This window comes from Saccostrea echinata, unplaced genomic scaffold (genome assembly GCF_033153115.1).
Source record: "Saccostrea echinata isolate AGI-Se365-2 ecotype Australia unplaced genomic scaffold, CSIRO_AGI_Sech_v1 ptg000001l, whole genome shotgun sequence".
Taxonomy (NCBI): Eukaryota; Metazoa; Mollusca; class Bivalvia; order Ostreida; family Ostreidae; genus Saccostrea; species Saccostrea echinata.
This window is the reverse complement of record NW_026889750.1, coordinates 46,921,211-46,945,931: the sequence shown is the minus strand read 5'-3', so window position 1 is coordinate 46,945,931 and position 24,721 is coordinate 46,921,211. Positions and strand designations below refer to the sequence as shown.

At 32.0% G+C, this 24,721-nt stretch overlaps 1 protein-coding gene across 1 annotated transcript; it reads left to right on the top strand.

Moving 5' to 3' along the window:
* The first annotated feature begins 1,997 nt into the window (after window positions 1–1,997).
* On the top strand, window positions 1,998–13,906 carry LOC133180220 (homeobox protein Nkx-6.2-like). Its single transcript, XM_061314782.1, has 3 exons — window positions 1,998–2,516; window positions 5,549–5,721; window positions 13,724–13,906. Exons 1-3 carry the CDS (start codon window positions 2,066–2,068, stop codon window positions 13,904–13,906), a joined length of 807 nt encoding a protein of 268 aa, XP_061170766.1. The 5' UTR covers window positions 1,998–2,065.
* Window positions 13,907–24,721: the final 10,815 nt, after the last annotated feature.

Genomic DNA, 24,721 nt, shown 5'->3' with positions numbered 1-24,721 from the left:
TATCACAAGGACGAAAATTTTCTGGAACAAAACAAAATGTAGATATCTGTAGATATGATGTATGGTAGAAAAGATGTTTAAACTATAGGTGTCATTTCTGAATTATAACGTCTGCGATTGTTATATTTATGTTCTTTCTCAGTTTCTATGTTTGATTTGCATTTATTATTTAGTTGTTTAATTATTATTTTATTTAGTTGTACAGCTAAAAGATTTACTTAAAATAATTCAATAGAATGAGATACTGTCCTTTACAAATATTTTGATATTTCTTAAGCAAAATTTGTACATGACAATTAATTGTCATGTACAAATTTTGCATAAGAAATATCAAAATTTTTGTAAAGGACAATACACATTTACAAAACGGAGTCATTGCCTACTTAAAAACATAATACAACTGGAAATAAATGGTTCAAGAGAATTTTTTTTATACGAAAAGGGGCTGTTTTGTCAACATCTTTCCTTTGTTTAAGCTGATTTTTCAAACAAAGAATAAAACATTTCTGAACAAAAAAGCAAATAACTTTAAAGATAATATATGCATTAATAAGTTGTATCTATTTAAGGTTGCTAGGTCATGGTTTGTCTGTGACAACCATTCCATTACTTGTAATGGATCAGCATTAAGTCCAAACTACTGGTCAAATTAAAGTTCTTTGTGTCTCAGAACTTAATAGATTACATCCTGACGATATGTTTTATGGATTTGAATATCCAATGAAGTCATCAAGAGCATTTGGATGTCCTTAAATTGTGTCCGTACGATTTCTCAAACGGGAATGACACTTCATGAATTTATGAGGAGTTCTCTATATTTTGTATGGTTACTGCAATAAGAATTTCCTTCCAGACCCAAACAATAGATTTATAAGAGGGGATTAATTTAATGGCATGGAGTTCTCATTTATCTTAAAAGTTTCTTCTTCGAACACAATGGATCGAACCACATTTTAGAACTCCCTGATAGGGGAACCAAAGAAAATGTCCCCCCAAAACGTATTAGGCCAATGGAGTCAGAAAGCTAAAACTCGGAGTTACTGCGTTTCCCGGGAAACACGCTGTCGAGATATAGAAATGCTTCGGATTTTAATTGCTAGTGATATGTTATATGTATTCTAAAAATTATTTGGCCATCAATAATCATTGAGTTGACATCTTTATAGGAAGGGGCGTAAACTTTTCATGTGTGCACGTTAAACAGTGCACTGGGTCTTTTTATGAATATGAAAAAGCCGCCCTCAAACCCAGACTCCAAGATTGATGAAATTTTTAATTTTAAAAATGTCAAAGGGATTTTTTTTCTTTGGAAATATTTGCTTTTGAAAGTTAATAAAGATTATTGTTCTCTGGTTTATTTTCCCATAGTAAATTAGCTGTTCACTTTGGTCTTAATAAAACTTTATATTTATTTATTTATTTATTTTTTATTCAATTATTTATTTATTATGTTGTATTGGCTTTGCTTTATCATGTTTTCATTGGTGTAAATAAATTCATATATTAGGAAAACAGCGTGCTACTTTTCTCCAAGAATTTCAAAAATAGTTTTTTTATCAATAATGTTCTTTTCTTGCTCAAATAGTGAAAATTTTAAAAAGACTTGGAGAAAAGAAATTGAATCAGTTAGGAAGAACCCGTCGCTTTGATAATGTATCATATAAACCAGCCAATCAGAACGCGTCTTCTATCTGGGAGGTTGGTCTTTCCGACAATCGGGCATTGATATCTCGGAGAGTAATATTTGATTGATTAGGGGAGCAAGTTTTCACTCTACAAAATCTACACGCGGTTTGTAAAGAGAGTAAATGGTCAACTGATATGGTTGCACTCTACTATATTCAAATAAAAACTTACGGAAAATAAGAGAGGCGTAATTTCGGCAGGAAACCAAAGCAGTGCAAAGACAAACCTACAGACAGAGAAGGTTGATGCCGGTGTCTTCAGGTTTTTCAATCTGGACATATATTATGTAACGAATTCTTTATCATGGACTGGAAGACAGCTTGGTAAAAACGTGCTTTAATTAAGTAGATAAAGTATCTAACGTCGACAAACAACAAGAATGCTGGACTATTGCTCAAATGACAATGGGACGTCGGGGTTTCACCAAAATGCCAGTCCTAACTCCATGTCCATGGCATCACTACTGAACATGAATGTTAATATGGACTCTACCGGGAGACAACCGGCGTTTGTGCTAAGTTCTCCCCCTTTAGCAGCCCTTCATAATATGACAGAAATGAAAGCCCCAGTGACGTCGTCAGCTGCAGCCAATTTCTTGACGTCAGCCCAGTATCAGCAATCTTTGAAGAATTTTTCCGCCAATTCCACCCCTCATGGAATTCAGGATATCCTGAGTCGACCTCAGATTCATGCTCTAGGACTTTCCAGGTTAAATGCTGCTGGGATGTACTTAAATTCGCAATGCAGAATGCCCAAGTTGGCGGAACTTCCCGGACGACCGCCTATTTACTGGCCGGGACTTCTCAATGGTCAAAGCTGGCGACCCAACAGTAAGGAAAATAATCATTGATTTAGGTTAACCTTCATTTCTGACAAAAATTTTAATAGAGGGTAAAAAATGTTTTGAAAGAGTTTATGTGTAATCTTTGACATCTAGAATCAAAACAAATGAAGATCAATGGACAAACAGATATTGAATTCAAAAGCTTTATTTCCAATTAAAAATACAACGTGCCTTTAGTTTCAATGGACAAATTATTTTAGATCACATTGACCCCCCCCCCCCCCCCAAAAAAAAAAAATCAAAGAATTTGTTTCAATTTGAAAGAAAATGGTGCCTATTGTTACATAGAATTTAGTGTCTGTGGTTACCTTCTATCAGTATATGATGTTGTTTATTCCACATAAGAGGATTGTGGGTGAAAAACAGCCTGGTCAAATCAGAATCACAGTCATTTTGTGTATTGACTTTAAACGGTTTTCAGGCAAACAATAGATTAAAGTCGTCTTCGGTGTTTTGTCTGGAGACGAGCAAATAGACACAATGAAGCCTGCAGAAATGTTTAACGTTCTCTTCTTTCTCGTTGGCAGGAAAAAATGAGTTCAATAAGGCTAACATCCGATTCAATTAAAGAATGATATTTTGAGTCGAGAATTTCAATAATGAAATAAAATAGTTAGTATAAATAAATCTTATAAATGATTAGTTAGAAATATACCCCCCCCCCAAAAAAAAAAAAAACTGAAGGAAAAAAAACTGAATGTAAGACTTGTCGTATTTGATTTTTTTACTATTTTTTTAATGAGGGACTAATAAAGCTATGTTAAGCAAAATAATAATAATAATAATAATAATAAAAAAAAATAAAAACTACATAAAAATTAATACTATTGATTAAGATATAATATCTGAAACCAAAAAAAAGTTTATCATGTTGCAACTCATGGAAATTTAATACAACAAAATCATACAACAAAACTTTTTGACCTGTACATAATGATAAATTGATTTATTTTTTAAATAAATACATGCATGTTTTTTATTATTATTATTATTTGATTAATATTAATTCACTGAGAGCCTGTACATTTGTGCATGAACACGTCCTGTTAAGTTTTGAAAATTAAGGGAAGAAAATAATGAAAACAGAATGTGAGAATGTTTATTTTTTGTCTAAATAGACATCTGCTTGAGAGCATTAGTTCTCAATCGTTATTTACTTTTGTTTATTGTAATAAAAGATGCGCCTCAGATCGGATTATTTCACTCTTAAGAATGGCTAAATTAAACAATCTCATCAATTGTTAAATTATTTAATTAAAAAAATAGAAAATTTGGAAAGAGGGCAACAGAAATCAAAACTTCTTTGAAAAATTTTTTTAAACTAGGTCTGTGTGTGAAGCAGATTCTAAAATTTTATTTCAACATAAGCCTCAATTTAATATTCGTATATTGTTAATTAGTACACTCAAATCTAAGCGTTATTTACTGATAAATCAAAATTTTCTTGTCCACTACAATGTGGGGATAAATGAAGTAAAAAATCAGAAATTGAACTGAGAAGACAATTAAATTAAGAAAAAAACACACATTTTTATATTTCATTACCTTTAACTATATATACATTGTATATGTACAGAAAATGACCGACTCTTGATTAATACCTATATTTACACACGTGGTAAACCCAAACAATTCTCGATCACTAAAATTCAATATTCCTTGATTCGATAACAAACATTGGGTCATTCAATATAGCAGATTTGGTCAGATAAAATTGTTTTAAAATGTCCCAAACCCCGAAGAAGCCGTTTCTTATAGGTGATAATATCTAATTACATAGTAGCAAATCCATTTCATACTGATAATATCGGGTGTTTATTAACTTATCGGAGTTTGGTTTGATAAGTCTGTGAAACAGTATCACACCGACGGATGTAATGTTGTCACGTGGTCAAAAAAAGAGGACTGTGCCACTGAGAATAAATTGGTTTTACTGAAATAAGGGTAAAAAAAAAATTATATCGAAAGATTAATAAAAATAAAATTTTGGGGGCATAATGCAAAATTGAGAATAAGAAATAAACGATTTAAAAAAAAATCATGATTAAAAGAAAAGAAAATAATGTCGTCATACTGTTTTCGTCTTCTTTAAAAGTACATCGTTTGGATAATTTTCCCCCAAATTACTTTAAGACATCGTTATCAGCCCTGATAGCGCGGGTCATCTAAGTCATTGCAATAGATATTTTGTTAAATCTCTGTAAGACCTAATATGTCCTCAAAACGGGGTCTGAAATGATAAACAAGTTCTTTTAAAAATCTTTGGATTATTATTTGGGATTTGTTGAAATCGATTTTGAATTATGCCTTCATATGTCTGTCAAATATAAAATTCCATATCGTGTCAATTTCTCTTCTTGGCGGAAATGCATCGATTTCATACACAAGGTTTAGTATAAGATGTTTGTTTACAAAGCTACTTCAGTTCAATTACTATACATATGTAATTATCACTGGGAAAATGTTCTCCATTGAACAAGAATGATGATGAAATTGTGAATATTTGTATATACATAAGGTGACAATTACCTGGTATATTTTCGGTAGGCTCGTCTGGGTAGTTGTATAGTTAAGTGACTTCTCATTAGAGTATCACAGATAAAGCGAAGGAATATTTAAAACAAGAATTGTTGTTGTATAAAATAATAGCAAATATATTTATGATATATTTTATGGAAAATTAAAATGATTATTCCAAGTTAATTTCTATCTATTCCAAAATTCCACTATTTTTTTTTTCAAAAAACTAAAATCTTCCAAAAATTTAAGATGTATCCTGTTCGAAAAAATTGCCAGTTTTCTTTGAAGTAAAGTCAATTTTAAAAATTTGAAATTTTAAAAAAAATATTATTTGTAAATATTTCTTGCTCAAGGTGTATCAAAAAGGAACTAGTAATAAATTCTACGGGTTTCTTTTCCTATAACTAGTACTTTGAAGGTTTACAAACTCCATGTTACAGGTCTGTATACCAATGTCTTTTACCCAATGTAATAACTGTCAATTTAACCGTTGGACAGGTACAGGAAACATTGTAGTGGACAAAGATGGGAAAAAGAAACACACACGACCAACTTTCTCCGGGCAGCAAATTTTTGCTCTGGAAAAAACATTTGAACAGACCAAATACTTAGCTGGTCCCGAGAGAGCACGATTGGCCTACGCGCTAGGGATGTCCGAGAGCCAAGTCAAGGTAAATACAAGTCCTTTATAATAAAGACAGATGACACTTTTGAATGACATAATCCAACATAAATGCCTTTGCATGTAAAAGCAAGTCTTTCTCTACGGCAGAAACAAGGAAAAAAGATCTTACTTAAATCTAGTATAGAGAAAAAAAGATTTTGAAGTTTTCGATGTCTTTACAATTCATGTCTTATTGACATTGTCTTTATGTTCCACCTTTGATACAAAATGATAAAATATCAAAAAAGCGAAAACACCTGTGAGAGAAAATCTTCAGAATTTGGACTACATTTTTAAATATCAATCATATGGTTACTCCACAGCCAGAGGAGAAATCAAAACGAAGAATTAAATTTATAGGTATTGATACCCGGACTAACTGCAACTCCCATAAAACATTATTCCTATTGAAATTAAGGATTGCACACCTGCGAGACCAACTGATATTAGATTTTGCATTGATTGCCAATGAGCCCGAAATTAAGCCAACAAAATACCTATTAAGTCAATGAAATTTGGACGAAACATTATTGGAAGAAAGTGTACTTGATACAAGACTTTAGAGATTATCCAAATTCCTGTTCGTCGATTATTTGACATAAAAACACAATCTAACCATAAGCCTTTAAATCATCGAACAATTTAGCAAGTCAAATCACTTCATTTCATTTTTGCGGCAAAAGAATCAATGGCGAATTCGACATTAATTTCCTACTGAAAATTTCTTGGGTTCTCTGAAAATATCGAGGAATGGTCACGATTCTGTGGAATCCCTGGACCCCTAACTGTTTCGTGAAATGCCCAGATGCTTTATCAAAGTAATCAATGCCCTGGCTCATTATTCTAAACAACCTTGGGGACAGTGTGTAAAGTATCTCCCTATCTATCGCAATCATCCCTCCCCGATGCTAACAAGGACCCCATTGTCGAGGTGGTACTAATTTGATTTCTGGCAGGGAAGAACCCAGGGGTGGTCCGAACAAGCCTTTTCCTGTTGGTTTTAGAATAAGTTAAGAGAATTAAAGGAACAAACTCAAAAATTAGAGAGAAAAAAAAAAGAGGCATCCTTGTTCGTACGAGGAGCTTGAATTTTCGGTTAAAAATGCACAATAGCTAAAATATCGACTTGATTGTTAATTGGATTCCTTGTCACTAAGTTTATAGAACATAAAATTCTTATTTTTTGTTTTATTAATTATTTTCTTGTCTTTCGTGTCGCTTTATTTTTATAAATATCTTTTTAAATCGAATTCTTAATAATTGATTTAAATTTATTTTCTGGATATTGAATGAGAGACGTAAATTCTCTCAGCTAGAGAAAAAGTCCGAAAAAGTAATTTTCTGATTTTCAATACTGAAAGTCTATTAAACTTTCAGTATGCTCATTAACAAAAATACGAGGGAAATTCAGTTGAATAGTTAAATAAATTTATTGCTAGAATTTAAGTGGTTTCTGAGCAATGCTTTTAATTAATCCGATTGTATGTATTATCTCTAAGATGTGTAATATTGACACCAATGAAGTTAATAGCCGTCACAAATCTATCACAGCAGTCATTAGATGGACGGCTCACGCTGTGAGACAGTATGTTCAATTACACCATCCCGGCTCCTACATAGCCTTCATTGTTGTCAGTTAAGCACCTAATGTCCTGGTATTTCCGACAGGAAGGAAGGCCCGGTAGCTCTCTGAGGGACCTTTTACCATTTGGAAAACATCGACAGAGAATCGCTCATCGTTAGTTTTATAGGGGGCAATGAATTATTAACAAATGTGATATACTTTTAAATTTGATACAGTTTCTAAGTAAAGATTCTCTACTGAGAAATTCCGTAAGTACAACTGTGTTTTGATACCGTCCAGATTTTTAAACATTTCTGATTATTAAAATCTCGTAGTCGTAATAAATTACGCTGACCATATTTCGCGGTATGTAGGATGGAGACTTCACAGGGAGACAAGCTATTGATGTGCTGGCCTTTCCAGATTCTGTTTACCGTTTCCCTCTTTGTAAATCGGATATTGATGATGAATTACTGTTGTGTTATGATGTGAAATAGCCACGTGCAAACATGATTTTATGCGGTGGTCAGAAATTGCTGAGAGATAAGATTTGTATGTTGATTGTTAAACAGTGAGAATCGCGAACAAAACCGTTAAAAAAGTCAGAAAGAAGGGCTATGTATCGATAAATAATGCATATAGAAATGGATTTTATTTATTTCAATTGACGATTTAAAAAAAAAAATTAATTCCTATTTTATGGTTTATATTCAAAATCAGTAATACACTCTCTTGTAGTAAATCTCACATCAAAATATCAATAGAAAATAAACAAAGATTAATAACTAAATTAACATCTATTATTAAGTTTACCAATTAAAAGCGTTCATTTTTATAAATTTATTTATTCTTTCATATAAAGGTTGTATTTTAATGTATACATATGCATCGATTATCTCGATTATCTCGTAAAATAAACAAAGATTAATAACTAAATTAACATCTATTATTAGGTTTACCAATGAAAAGCGATCATTTTTGTAAATTTATTTATTCTACCATATAAATGTTGTATTTTTAATGTATACAAATGCATCGATTGTCTTGTAATATTTTTTTTGGTTTATATACATTTACCCCCCCCCCCCCCCGAAAATAATTTTGAAAAATGGCATTTATGATCCAGTCTAAGAAATTCTTTGTTGCTTGGATTTTTGTATTTTTTAATGATCCAATCTTTCAATGAATGAAGAATGTTTGTGGCAAAAGGGAACTTTGTTCAAACCACTTACTGACCATAGTAATCTTTCGTCTTTAACAAAAGTTGAAGATTGTAGTGAGGAAAATCATGCAAATCACACAGAAACAAGTCCAAATGGACTCACAGACAACGATCTGAAACCCCAAATCCTATCCCTTCAAAAGTTGTGTAATTTGTCTAAATGAATTCTTTATATCAATGCCAGGCTTTATATATCAGTGGTCTAAATGGGAATGAATGTTCTTAGAAATTAATTCCATTTTATAAACTTTTCACCAAGACAATGTCGACCATCGATGCAACGATATTGCCTGACCGCCCCTTCTAATCCTGTCAAAGTAGCCCTGACTCTCATATTACACCAGTGAACTTTGAAGTTCTACAAAGACGTTATCAAGGGGGTTTTGTCGCTCCCCGAGGCCTTTGTTCACCGGATTCAGGGTTTATCAATATACCCGTTTCCTCTTTGTTATCTCAATTCTTCAATAAAGTGATTTCAATTTAACAAATTAATCCAGTTTATCTGGAAAGTTATTTTACCTACTTTCAATTTCGTCTTTGTAAGGATATCATGGATGTTGGAATTTAATTGAAAATACACCGGAAGATTGGTACTGGAAGAGATAAGTAGTCAACTGACTGTCCTTCAGCAAGAAAGATAATTAGCCTGGCATACAAAAAAAATATATTGAAGAATTGATTGTATTGTCTATAGGTACACATATTTATAAATCAGTTTATTTTGCCACTGTAGGGCAGGAATTGCTTGGCATAAACATAAATCCTTGACTGCAATATTTACACATTTTAAATTTAGAATTCAAATTTTGGAGTTGATTACAAATACAAAGAACAATATACGAACTGCGTAAGGATATTAAGTTTTGGTGCTTAGATGTTAAGAACTGTGAATACTAATTGTACTTTTTGACCCATCTTACAAAACAAAACAAATGCAAAAGACAAACCAAGAGAAAGAAAACAACACATACAAAACAAACAAAAGCGCTGAATATAACTGTTGAAAATATGTATAGAGATCAGTTATCAAAATTAGTGTAAGATACAGAAATGAAAATTTATTTGATACGATAATTTCAAGTGATCAAAGTTCACCCAAGCTGAAAAAAAAAATGAAAAATGGAAAGTTGGAATAAATTTTAGATATTAGTCATACACATCACATTCAAGTTGCAAATTTTCAGGATTCAAGCATAAAGGGATCGATCATCTGACCGAAAGATAAAAAAAACATTTTAAGCATCCAAAGGTGTCAGTAGATTCATCTTCAAAAGAATAAGTACATATCAATTTCTTCTGAAAATTCTTGTAAAGAAATCACACCAGTTTTATCTACAAATATTCACAATACACTAATACTGGGTTTATTTAAAAAAGAATAAAATATGGGGGCCGTAGTTTATTGATAGTTGCTGCGGATGAGTTTCAAACGATATTAACAGACACATAGCTAAGGTCTTTCATGAAAATGTTGTGTAAGCTACTAAAAGGGCAATGTTTAGAAAATTAATAGAAATATGTAAATTAAATTATTCTTTGTTTGTTAACTGATTAAAAAAAATCTGCTATTTGTTCAACACCCATAATGCGGGTTCGAATCCCACTGTGGGACGTGGAGACCGGTCATTCGGATGAGACCGTATAAACCGAGGCCCCGTTTCGCAGTAGGTGCTGGCACGAAAAAGATCCCTCACTGCTCAATGGCCCTGAGTGCCGAGTATAGGTCAAAATTTGCAGCTCTCCACCGGCAAGTGGTGGCGTCTCCATATGAGTGAAAAATTCTCGAGAGGGACGTTAAACAATAAAAAACAAAAAACAAACAACACCCATGTTTGTTTACTTTGGAAGGTGTTAAATTAATTCGTTCCCTGTTCAATTCGGACCACGGCATAAGGTCCCAAAATACAGTCATGATACTTTGTGTACAATGTTTAATTCTTTATTAAATTCAAAAGAAGTTTTGGAATTGCTTCTCATGTTTGGCGCAATTGAATCCTTTCAGGCTTTTGATTTCCTTCCTGCTAGAAAAATCATGTAATGGGAAAAAAATAAACTTTTCAAGCTAATACGTAGTAATTTAAAATCCAAGTTAAGGGATATGGGAAAACATTTTTTTCTTTGCAAATGTTAGAAATAATTTCTCTTAATTAATTTTCTTGAGAATATTATTTCTTTAAAAGAAAAAAATACTAACAATTATTTTATGCTTACAATATGGCTTCATTCCACTTACCTTCACTTACTATCTTACTAATGGGTATTATACATGTAGACTGAACAATCGATTAATCTAGTATTGTCCCATCTTAAGGGAGGCGACTGGGGTTTCCATTGCGCAATACTTCGCGCACTATATTAAAATAAAGCGTTTTTACGCGTTTAAAGCAATAAATTTAATAAAGTTTATCAAATTTAACAAAATTAAGAAAGCAGAGGTTAACATTTTATTGACATTTTCAAAGAAATGTTTTTTCCAATTATTTTGTACCTTATGGGTACATTCAAGTCGTTTTTCTGTGTTTGTGAAGTTATGATAAACTAAAATTATTTAAGAGGGAGTCACAAAAAGTTTGTAAAAGAAAAAGTATATGCTCTCAAAATTTTAAACACAGGAATTTGAAAATCTCAGTTATTTTTAATTATTTTCTGTAAAAATTCTTAGCAGCTGTCATATTTTGTACTATTCTATACAAGATAATTTCGTAAGTTTTGACATTTTGATATGGCCAGTCTTGAAACCAGACTGTGGAATTTTGTATTTTTTACATATAATGTTCATTATAGTATTGCTTATCACATATTTTAATTTAAACAAAAGGTCTATTGTAGTATTTTTGTAATTTGCTTTGCACATCGAAAAAAGCATTTCCCCATACAATCTTATGGTAAATGTAACTGTATTTTGAGATGGTCCCTAGAAATACAGTACGCAGCCGTTGGATTTTCCTGAAACTTTGCATGTACACTAAAGTCAGTGCTGGCTACACATGGTGTAAAAGAAAAGAGTTTCTAAATTGTATAGTTCTTAAACAATAAAACCCCAGTCGGCCCCCTTAAGACATGAAATAAAACATGTACTCAGTTAATTTTTTTTTTAAGTTTTTAAATTATCAACTATAATCTCAGCATTGTTTAAAAAAAGACTTAAAGATTATTCCGATATAAACACTCAGAGATACTTTTCTTTCAATATTTTGGACTTGTTGATGAAGGAAAATCATTTTGGGAGTCAAGAGTTTTTCCAGGTAAAATTCGAAGTGATATTAGTGTGGCACATACTAAAATCTCCAACAATTCATTTTTTTCAGATACATGTACCTCTTACTTAAAATTATTTTTATTGAGAATATATCTTTATTTTCTTTTCCTATACAATAAATCGCTCAAATTTCCATGCAAGTTTACCACATTTGTCACACAAACAGTTATCTCTCCTTTTCATGAGAATTTTCAGAACCCTGTCATGCTTTGGATATTTTAAAGCACTCTCCTCATTTCAGTAAATAAGTTTTGTACATCTTAATTGAAAAATACAAATTTCACTTAAAAATTAATGTGAAAATTTGTTCCACATTAAATTAATAAAATTATATAGACCTTTTATTAGAATTCTGGCGTTAATATTAATAGGTCAGTGCCCGATTAGATTAATATCTCGAATTAACTTCGTGAGTTAAATCGAAGGAAAGAGCGAATAAATTTATGTCCTTTTATAATGTTTTGTGATTTGTAAAATTATTTATATTTCTTGTGTTAATTTCATAAAAAATTACATGTACTTTTTAAAAAAGGCTCTTGGAAATCACAAATACGTACAGTGATTGTTCGAGTATTTCACTAGTATTTGATATTGAAAAAAAAAAATAAAGATACCGATTTTTTACATATTAAAATACAATTAAGAGTCTGATTTAAAATTTAGATTTTAGTGTAGGACTTAATACATCTCTGAGTAATTATATCATCCTCTAGCTGAAAAGAAGTCCTTTATGTGGTTAACCTCGGATGAACTGACATACTGAATCGTCCAGGAGCAAGAACATAGTGTCTGACAATATATGATACAGCCAATACACGTTAATGCTTGTTTTGGTTCCCGCAACTTGTTTGGTACAAAACAAAACTTCCCAATAAAAAAGGTAGACGCGCGGCGGAAATACCTCTAGCGGGTTTTTGTTGAGGGGAATAATTACCTAGTAAAATGTTTTAGCCGCAGAATTAATCTTATCACAAATTAATAAAATCCCCGAACAGATCAACAATACTTGGATACCTATTAGTCACTTGGGCCTCGGCGCACAGTCTCCTTTACAAGAGGTGGGGCTAAATACCGCGCAGATTGCAGTTTGCCATAAACAGCTTTACAAACACACATAACACCGTCATTATCCGTCTTATTATGCGATATACAATTTTACGAAGCCACTCAGTGACAATTTTCTTAAGAAAACTGTTTCTGTCGGTTTTATTCTTTTTCAATTAACTCGAAATCAAAACTTTGTACTTAGAGAATGTTCTTCACAAGTTGACATTGTCAATATAAACATCCATACTTCGTAAAAATCCTTTCACTGAAAAATAGGTAAATTTCAAGCATTTTTTTTTTTTTTTTGAATTTTGTCTTTGTGCTGATTCTAATTGAAATATTTCTTTTGTAAATTTATTCTTAATGTTGAGTTTGCCAATAAATCTTGTTAAATTGTATCGATAATGAAACTTTCTTCGTATCAAAGTAACTTAATTGAGGTAAAAGATTTGATTTGACAAATAAATCATTGAATAATATTCAATTGTGCTAGATATGTATTCACGTTATCTGTTTTGCACAGATGTGCACAATAAATCATCGCTGTATTCCTTTGATATTTAGCACCTCATTGTAAAATGGGGGTACCCATAACACTCGACTATTCGCATAAAACACCATTGGATCTGAATGGACACAGAAATAAACTCTACTGTGTTTGACACTTCCACCCGCTTACCCGCAATTATGCACACTCCACAAATAGATTTTTATTTGCCAATTTTTAAAGTGACAAATAATATTGAAATTTTATTACTTTTGCTTTAATCTGTAATTGGGAAATTTATGTCATAACAAAGCACAGGTGTTTGGAGGCGCGGAAGTTGTTGAGTGTTATTCATTTAACGTGAGCAATTTTTGTAATACTTCAATACGTCAACTTGCACAAAGTAAATGTGTGTCTTGAATTGTTACAGGTTTGGTTCCAAAACAGACGAACAAAATGGAGAAAGAAACATGCAGCGGAAATGGCATCGGCAAAGAAAAAGCAAGAACAAGCCGAGGACCTGGAAACTTCCGATATAGAGGATGACCAATCGTCTGACAGCAGTAAACTGCGTGACCAAATGTCAGAATACTTAGAACAAGCTGGCTTGTAGCAATTCAAGGATGGATCCCTCGCATTCGTCTGCAATAAAAAATAGTGCTAATAAAAAAAATGGCGACAAAGCGATCGGCTGCTGAAAGAGTAATGTCGAACACTGCGCAGAGTGAGGTGGTCATACGGTTACTATTTGGCAATATTTCACTAGGAAACTAAGAACCGTGTGTTGAGGACCGATGTTTTGTACGTTAGATTTTTTAAATTTCTTTTTACAATGGTTTTCATATTTTCATTTAATTCAGGAAGTAGTGCTTTTCTAGTGATGATAATTGCACGAAAACCTCTGGTTGAACTACATGTAATTGGTGATTTAGAGCTCTAGGTCAGAGACATACTAGTATATATATGTCTACTTAGATAGAGTGATTTATAAAACAACAAATGTGCGTACATTGGTGCTAGCTGCTTCTATTATAAGAATATTTTAAAACTTACGAATATTTCTGTATAAATATGATACGTTTCGCAAGAGTCTCAATTTCCTCATCATAGTATTGATACTAAATTATTTCTACATACAGTATAGCACTATTTTGCATTATACACGGATTTCAAAATTAAGAAGTTCTACGTCATTGATCAATGTAGTAGGGATATGCCACCATTATAGTTAATCATTTGGGAAGCTCCTGTCATTTTCAATCGTTTACTTTTGTTTTTGCATTTGAGGCATTAATAAAAAGATCTCCCGATCATCCCATTCGGCTCAAGTCGTCCCAGAAATATCCGTGCCATTCTGTTTTTTTAGCGCAAGTCCATGGAACGCGAGAAACCCATATCTGTTCATAGGACAAAAAAGCGCCAAAGTCGCTACAATATTTCACCGAATATTGACACTTGAAATCCTGCATTCATTACCCCTCGATTTATCAAGATTTGCCCATCAAAAAGATTAGTTGACTCGCGTCAAGTTTGACAGAGTATCTTACTCTATGTACCATTCCAAGTTACTGCCAGGCAGTGGACTCTATGAAAGCTCCTCTTACACAACATAAACGTGTACTTTCTCAACATGCGGTCATCTGTTGTAATATTGTGCTGGAGTCCATGACTAAATGTTAAGCTTTACCATGTACCCGTTCAGCGTTATGTTTTTCTAATTTTTAGAGATAACAAAACAAGTTAAAATTTTAAAGTCAGTATTGGTATCACTGTTTATGAAGAAATTCCAAAAATCTTTTGCATTTGTAATCTACCAATTTGACACAGAACTACTTTTTAAAGTTCCCAATTTGCGTTATCGAAAAATAACACAAAACATAGTCCATCTTGTGTTTATTTAGACTTGCTCCTATCGCCCAGATACGGTTAAGACACCACGCTAGAATATCTCAGAGCCGATGGTTCAATTTCAATTTACAGCCATTATAAGCGATTCATTTCAATAGAATTCACATGTATATTAGCATTAAGAAAATCGTGCAATAGCTAGTATTGACAAAAACATATATCCGAAAGATTAGGGAAACCTCATGTCTGGGAAGGAATCTCAGGACCAGGGACTTAATAAAATAACTTTATATCTTATCTTTGCCTATTTCGGTTTCTTTGAAACCCAGTGAATGTTTATTTAGTATTTACCTGAGGAAAGGTATAGCTGATATTTAAAAGTCTGCATTAGCAAAACGTAATGGCAAACTGCAGCTTTCTGCAATCATTTTTCGTGCATATAAGACGGGGATTATGGGCAAAGCCTCATTGACAAGCAATTCATTTTGACTTTTGATCAATGAAAAAAAGCTGTACGTTTTTTATTATTATTTTGAATTTATACTGTACATTTTTTCAATGATAAAATTAAAATTTTATGTCTATATCAGGATTAATGACGATATTAAAGGAAATAAAGACCAAAATGTATTGACTTTTTGTTTGTTTTTACGTTTTAATCGTTGTTGAATGATACAAAAAATGCTTTAGGAATATTAACACGAAGACAAAAAAGGAAACGCCAGATACATGACAAAAGCATTGAATGATTAGAAATGCAACTGATGGTGCTGTATAATTCACACTATATATATATATTTGCATATGAATTACATGCATATTTGGAATTACAGTTTTTGCAATCATATCCCCAATTACTGACCAAAAATATTCAGTACTTTATATTGGCACTCACCATATTAAACGTGCCGTTTTAACCTCATACTTTCTCAAACATCTCGCACTTGTTAACCATCTAGAAGCACAAATGTCATTCAAACTGGTTCAATTCTGAGAGACTGTCTAGTGGAGGTCTATTTTGTTTCTTTGCAATTTCTTGTATTTTTTTTTAATTTCATCTATAATGTACACTGAAATCTTTTTCACTGCATTTACTTTGCGCAATAGGCAGAAGTGTGTAGTACATGTAAACGTTAGCACGGGACAGTTTAGCTGCCTAATGTGATTTGCCATGCTAAGACGGCGCTTCTTGTGACTTCACTGTACTGTCTGACACTGTGTATTGGGAGGACAGAAAATATGCATTCAACCCAAAGATTTCCCTATTTTTCAAATATTTGAGGGTTCTTCATTCAGAATAATCGTATGTGTAACATTAAAGTATTCGAAAAGTTGATTATTGCATCAGGTTTCTGACTACACAATCTTCGGCATCTCTTATATATGTTTAAAAAATGAAAGAAAGAAAAAATAAATAAGTTTGAGTATTATATGCTTTTCGCTCATATTCTCTATTAGAAATACACCTTGAATTAATTCTTCAATTGACTGCAATACTTTCTTACAAAAACATACAATCTAGTACAATGAAAATAAGTCTTAGCTATTAGCATAAAGTTCTTTTAACAAAATTTTACCTTGAATTTGTTCCCATGACCTCTACGAAAGGTCAAGTCAGAAATATGCCCAGTATGCTGTTGGTTAACTACAGTCTGTACTAGAAATTCAAATTTGATATTTTTCTAGTCTTTCGTAAAAATTGTTAATATGATGGTGCGTTTTTTTTTTAATGAAATTTCCCGAAAGAGTAAACAAAAAAATTTGTTGCCCTTTGAAATCTATTTCTGCAAACTGTATTTATGATTTACTATAATCTACTAAGACCAAGAAAACTGTATTTATTCCGGGTTTTTTTTTTTTCTTACTATTTCACACACATAAATGGATGAAGCTAAGGTTTTCTTAAAACAAAAAGCAAAATAAAAACAAACAAACAATAAATAAAAAAAAAAAAAAAAAACAAGCTAATTTGGAAAAAAATAGTTTTAATTTCTTTATAGCCAAAATAACAGTTGACGAAAATATCCAGTTTTTGGTTTCCTCTTTTTGAAAGTAAAATTAAGACTCCTTTATTCTTTGCGTTATCCCCCCCCTCTCTCTCTCTCTCTCTCTCTCTCTCTCACAGATATTGGTCCTTTTCAAAAAAGCCACCGGCGCCCTCTCTGCGCTCCCGATCCATAACTATGGGGTCCGCATTAATAGGGGTTACAATGTAATCCGGAAGTCCTCGGCTTTTGACAACTTTGATTTATTACATATGAGGGGGATACATAAATGGTTATTTGTTCGTGAACGAAAGAAATGAATTATTTGTATTTCTATTTAAGCAAATAACGATTTTCTTTCTAGGGAATTGAGTTATAACTATGAGACTGGAAATATGATTATCTTTAATGATTGACTGACATGATTTCTTCCTTCTCGTGTTTATTAATTAAGCAGCTAGACACAGATCGCGTCTCTTATGCCCTTCTCCCTCAAATGTAAACATTTTACTGACTGATAAAAGATTCATCAATTTGATACTGTGCAGATAAAACTCCTAGTGTAATAACCAAAATGCGAAATCCAAATTATATGTTTAAGAGCAAATTTCTTACAAGATGCACAGGTGTAAAATAAATCATACAACTGCAAAATAATAATAATAATAATAATAATAATAATAAAATTAAAAAAAAAATAAGCAACAAATGTAGAAGGAAGATTTTCTGTGCTTAAACAACCTAGTCCTAGTCCCATAAACCGTATGTCATTGTGTGGACTGAGGTGACATCCATCAAATAAATCTACTCACACAATGGACGACCGTCAGAGACTATATAAATTATCCATTCGCCACTTCCCTGCCGCGCCTAATGAGGGAGTCCTCTTTATTCCTGTAGAGCATTTTTTATTTTTTAAAATAAATTATAAGATCGTTGGGGAGCAAGGACCAGGTAGCCGCGGAATGAGATAAACTTTGGTACGGTATTTAAAAGTCTGTTTTTGGACTACATATTTCACTAATAATAGTCCGTTGATTTTGTGGCTTTCATGTTTAAGGATATTGATAACTGCATTATCTTTAGATTGAATAAAACATGCCACATTTATATTTTTATGTGTCCCAAATTATTCAAGATGTAAAGTGCAATTCCTACGGTGCGCGAGATAAATTACCGTATTTAACAATTGGACAAAATTAATTCTTCGATGTTGACCCTCAATGTTGCTCCTTTGCTCAAACCATTTGTTCTAATCTTCTTTTTTAAACAAATGCTGCATCCCAACTTGCTAGCATTTAACACTGAAGGCGTTACTAAGTGTTAATTTCACTCTCAGGGAATAGCCTCTCTTTGAGGTCATAGAGTCTCCTTGTCGTCTGTCTCAAAGACGCGCGAAACTCGACACGTGTTGTTGACAAGACCAATTCTTCTAAGAGTGATGATTTATTGCCCTGCTTTTGAAGCTTATTAATTGTTAATGTCCCACTGAAACAAATTAATAAAAGAGAAAGATAGTGATGCCATTGATCTGGTACACGGACAGCTTAACAAGAAGGTATCTCTTTAACTCTGTACACAATTTTCATACTTCTGGAGTATTCAGTATAATACAAATATATATTTATATTTGTTTGACAATTCAGATGGTATTTGAATATGATTAATTTTTCATGATTTTTTTTTTTTTTTTTTTTTTTTTTTTTTTTTTTTTGGTGTGTGTGTGTGTGTGAGTGATAAGCCCAAGCAAAAAATCCACCTGAATTGCTGATAAGAAGATTGTGCATTGCAGAAAAAGAATAATTATCACTTAACCGCAACACCTATACTTTACACCGGACTTCTAACAAAATATCAGAGCTTTACTGCTTGCACATTTGTGCGCAAAAGTTTATCAAACTGAAGCCAAATTGTAAAAGATTATCTTTTCTCTGTAATTTCAAGCGTTCAGAAATATCTGAAGGTGTTTTATTTGAATATCCTTGCCTCAAGTCTGCTGATGTGGAAGCAAAGGGCAAACTTGTTTAGTGATTTTGCTTGTCCGATACAGAAATACAAGTATTGACTTCTGTTTCAGAATGTTTGTTTTGGCTTCAGCGCAATCACTCCTAAGAATATTTCAAAGCGCAAACAAAAAGCGAAGGATCTCTTATTTTCCTTGTCAAGGAATGTCTCCGATGCACTTTGATCCATTCATCTTTTTTATTTCAATTCCATACAACATGACAGGGGTGGCCGACCATCTAGCTAATGGTTCCCTTTGTGTTATTATCTCCTTTTGAATTGATTGTCAGGTCAGTCGCTTTGTTCAGATTCTCCATCTTTGTAAGTAAATCAGCTAAAACTCTCGCTTGTTCTCGCCATCTCACGTGACTTATCATCTGTCGCGCGAAAAACTAGATTCCTAGGACGGTGAAATAAATTTTCATATTACATTTTTTATCTATTGTTTATATTTTCTAGCTGGAAAACTCAAATATCATTGGGTTGTCATTTCATAGGATTCTCGTAATAAAAAGGTTAAGTTATTTAAAAGAAGAAAAATCGCCATTAAAAATACAGAATATTTCATATTTGTCTTTATTTTATATGCTTATTTATTCTGTTTTTAATTAAAACACAACACGGAAAGACATACATTATTACTGACATGACAAACACATGTAATTCACTTTCGGAATTCGTTTCTAGATTATAAAACAACAAAATAACAGAGAGAGAGAGAGAGAGAGAGAGAGAGAGAGAGAGAGAGAGAGAGAACAGAAAATAATAGAAGTATACATATACACGTTATGTATAACGTGATACATAAATCGCCTAAATAGCTACCTTTTTTTACTATTTCTAACAGTGAAAAATTAACCTTTTCTTTAAAAAAAAAAACTGAGAACGATAGATATTCATGCATCTGAGAAAAAGTGTTTTGATTTGTTGTACTAAACGTTTCATGTACATACAGCAGTTGTCATTTGGTATACACTGCATAATGTCACCCCATATTGGGGATTTTTTTAGTTTTGTGAATGTAATATATGTGTATATTACACAGAATTTTCCAGTAGGCATATTTCATGAAGTAGTTTCTCTGTATAAACATGTATACCGATATGTATGTTTTTACAAAAAATGGTATTCAAATAGAAAATTATATCTTAGTTTCTATGAAACTGCCTGTTCACTAAAAGAAAAAAATAACAGTGGTTTTAACACACAATTGTCATTTTTAACTAAAAGGAAGCAGCTGCAATAAAATGATATATATTTAGAATACAAGTTATAGTGTGAAGACGGAGAATGGTGCAATTAACATGATTAATATAAATTCATTAAAAATACCAAAAGTCTCTCTCTTTCTCTTTCTACGACCCCAGTGAAATTTCTTCGACCAATACTTTTGGCGAAAAATATGCAAATTTTCGCAACATGCGTTGCCGACCACAATATATACATGGTTACAAAATGTACCATAACAGGGTACCTTTTTCGAGGATTGTGATGCATTCTTGAAGTCAATTTTTCACATATGAAATAAACAACATCTAGCAGGATTCCTTTAAACAGATTAATAATGTATTTTGTTTCAAAAATAATATTTTCTAGTGTTTTTCAGGGGAGGGGGGGGGGGTTCGCACCCAACTCAAAAAATTATGTTATAGAAACCTGTAAAACAGTTTTTAATTATGGTTTAAACATATATTTATCACAAAAATACCGTATCAAACCAGACTTTTTTTCATTCTCCCCAAATCTATACTTTTATATCTATATTGAAATTTAATGCACAAACAAGAAAAACGAAATCCTCGAAAATAAATATAAATTTACCTTAATTTTACCAAGTAACTAATTCATTTGGATATCTCCTAAAAACTACAAAACACAAGAAGGTATGATTAAATCTTAACTTTCTCCGGATTTTGGATATCTTCTGACCTAAACTTGACAATTTTATAATGGAATAATAGTCATTGATAAGATGCAAGGTTATCTCTCTTATATAAGAAGGTCAATAAACCATAATTTCATTTCTTTCACAATTTCCACTTTTTAAAGAGCATTTAGCATCTTTTTAGTTCACCTGGGCCAAAGACTCAGGTACAAATGTAAGCGTTTTTGATCAAAATTTGACATTGTAAACTTTTCCTATTTTTATTGCCGAGCTCATTGCTCGTAGAGCAATAGCCAGCTTTTGTCACGCTGCTTCCTCACCGCCAAATCAAATTTATGATTAAAAACATAGTGCGTGTGCTCAGCCGCTTTTGAGACAATACATATGATGTAGAAATTTTAAAGAAATTTAATAACTTATAGGTTGTATTTTCACAGACAGGTTCATTATGTAAAGCAAGAAAAGAATGAGTCTGCTAAAGCATTACATTCTTAAAAAGGTTCATTTCCTATCTATATAGCTATATTTACTATCGAACAGATTATACCAAAAAAAAAAAAAAAAAAAAAAAAAAAAAAAAAAAAAAAAAAAAAAATCGTCCATGATGATGGTTTGTTTTTCTTAATATTAGAAGAGCATTTCTCTGAATTTTCGCGACATCAATGTAACGTAAATATTTTTTAAATTCAAAATTGGTTTTAAATATTCTATAATTTAAGCTTTTTGAAGATACAATATACGAACTTCACTATTCCACTTTTGAACATATTACATGATCGTTTTTAAAACCAATTTCTGAGTTGCAGATACTCCATTATATACATAAAAACTGTGCTCATACCATCAGTTTGCTAATCCAGTTTTACAAAAGTAATCCAGTGGTTCGTCATTTCACCCTAATCATATTGTTTATATAACTACAAACAATTTATTTTCTTTTCCATATGTATTTTTTGCTCAATATAATTGTGGTAGAGATTCTTACGTGTAATGCAAACCACCCAGCTTCACTATAAACCGTACAACTTTGAGTGATACCTAAAATTAGAAATATCATTCTTTAAGTTATATGGTTTATGGTGAAGCAAAGTAAAAAACAAAACACCATCTATATTTATGCGACAATAAGCAGATACATATAAGTAATGAATATCACTATATGTCTTAGAATGCAATGTTTTAGGTATTTTTTGAAAAGAATTTTTGTACCCGAAATTTTGTTTTCTTAAATGCTAAATACTATGAAGTTTTATGAAGTTACAATGTACATGTATGTGCTAAAAATGTTGAAATTTTGAGGAAAAAAACTTGCACACTTATTATTAGAATTAATAGTTTAGTCTGTCCTTCCCCTGACTGGACTATAATCACACCTACTGCTTGCCCCACTTTATCATAATTTATATGTATATATGTGTTGTGCCTCGTGTACATTTCGATGGTTTTGAATGAATAAACTGAACTGAAGAAAAGTAGGGACATTGTGACTCAGGTAAGCGTTGTGGCCCATGGTACTCTTGTTTTCATCGTCATCTTTGTGGACTGTAAAATATGAACATTAATTACTTGAACTTTCAATTTTATATTTTATTCTTTTTTGATTCAAAGTACAAATTTATAATAAAACATTATTGATACATACATATATACAACTGTATTTTTAATTTTGGCTTTAAAAGGAATTATCCTATACATGTATAAAAAAAAGTCTGTTATTTTGAAGACACAAATTCTCTCCGAATGAATAGATCAATAAAAAAAAATATATAAATAAATACTTATTTCATGGAGATTTGTAATTGTTTACGACAGAATGTGATCATTTCCGACCAAAATGGCGGTTCAAACGGAAGTCAGACATATTGTGACGATATGTAAAGGTCCCCTTAAAGTCATACAAGAGATATGAGCATTGTCTTTACACCAAACATTCTCTTTGTGCTATATTTACATCAGTTAGTAGAGTCAAAAATACGAATATTCCAAAGACATGATTAACTTTGGAAATATATAATACATGTATTTAATTCATATGAGAGAAAAAAAAGAGAGAAAATAAGAAGAAAGATATATTTAAGTTCAACAGATGTTTATGGATAGTTACGCGGTATAATATGCACACAGACATTGACAGCTATTTGCGATTACATTCACCGGAGTCTTGATTTATTAATCGCATACCCAAGATCCTCGCTCTCGTATCCTGGTGAAGCCAAAACGGCGATAAGAACATTTCAAAAACTTTTATTGCCTCTCCATAATAAATTGGACGCGAAAAATAACATTACAATTAACTGCTAAAAATTTTCTCACAGTAAATTAAAAAGGTCCATAAAAACATCAATTCCTCTTCACCATTTTGAAGTTGGCACCAAGCTGAAAAGATCGGGACAAAATAATGGCCCAGAAGATTATTCCGGCAAATATGGGTTAAAGAACAGAAGTAGTTTATAAGATTAACGTGGATCTTATTATTCACTGAGTACAATCAGCCATACAAAGACTTCATTATTTATAAACTAGGAGATAAATGGTTAGAAGATAACAATGTTGAAGTAATGGATACCTACACGTGACTATTGCTATCATGCTTTGCAATCGGAACAGTGATTGGCAACCAGCAGTCAAATGGTTGACTGAATCCTGTGTACCTGTTATGGACAGATTATGTAAGAAAATAGGGGTTCAAGGCCAACAAAACTTTTTTTAAAATGCAATTTTTATACAGTATAAGAGGTACTAGTATTATGTATTTGTTCAAATTCCGCTCCCAGCCAGCATCACAAAATAAGCAAAGGAAAAATTTGGTTGGTCGGAAAAAAACTTATAGTCTTCTTGTACTTTCACATCTAAGAAAATTTTACAGATAGTAACCACCCTCATAGACGGATTCGCGAAACTTTCGATGACTTTTCCCAAAATGATTTTTCTATACCCAGTCCTCCATTCAAGCATTTCATGAAAATCATATCTAGAAATTTAGGAACTGACAATTACATGAAATGATTTTTATTTTAATTTTTGTTTTTGGTAATATATAGTGTGTCAAAGAAGGATCGTATTTGATTTAAAACAAATGAAAAATGTCCTAAGGGTGGAGATACAAGTATCTATCATACAAAATTATGGTTTTAAAATTTTGAACTATTAGATTCTACATTGAAATTTCGCTTTCCTTTTCCACAACTGAAAACTTTAGAAGTGGAAGGGGATATCCGCATATATTATTCAATTTCAGGTACTTTGTATCTCTATCTAGGAAAAACTTTCCACTTGGATGACAGATAATTTGGATTTGATGACAAATATTGGCATCGAAATTACAAAAATGAGATTTATAGGAAAGTCTAGATAAAGCACTGGCAAGATCAAACGCCCGGCGGACACCTGTGTCCGCATCACCAAAGTGTTTAACTTTATACGGATCATTACCGCAAACGGAAATTGTTACGTTGTCTGTATTCAACGAGTAGCAAACGATTGAAAAGACGATTAACTATCAAAAGAAACGAAATCTTTGCGTCTTAAAAATCAATTCCAGCTGTTTTATTGCTTCAATATAGACCTTAATCGTTTAAAACTCCATCATAAACCTTTAATTAGATTTTCGTAATATTGAAAAGTGGCTTGTTACCCTGAAAATGTCTAGAAGACCACTTGTTACCCTGAAAATATCCAGAAGACCAGTAACGATTTACAGTAGCAA

Excerpts from the sequence above, each read along its gene's own strand:
- LOC133180220 (XM_061314782.1), top strand. The coding sequence starts at position 2,066 with ATGCTGGACTATTGCTCAAATGACAATGGGACGTCGGGGTTTCACCAA. Across the intron at positions 2,517-5,548 it reads TCAAAGCTGGCGACCCAACA|GTACAGGAAACATTGTAGTG; the intron begins GTAAGGAAAATA and ends ACCGTTGGACAG. Across the intron at positions 5,722-13,723 it reads TGTCCGAGAGCCAAGTCAAG|GTTTGGTTCCAAAACAGACG; the intron begins GTAAATACAAGT and ends GAATTGTTACAG.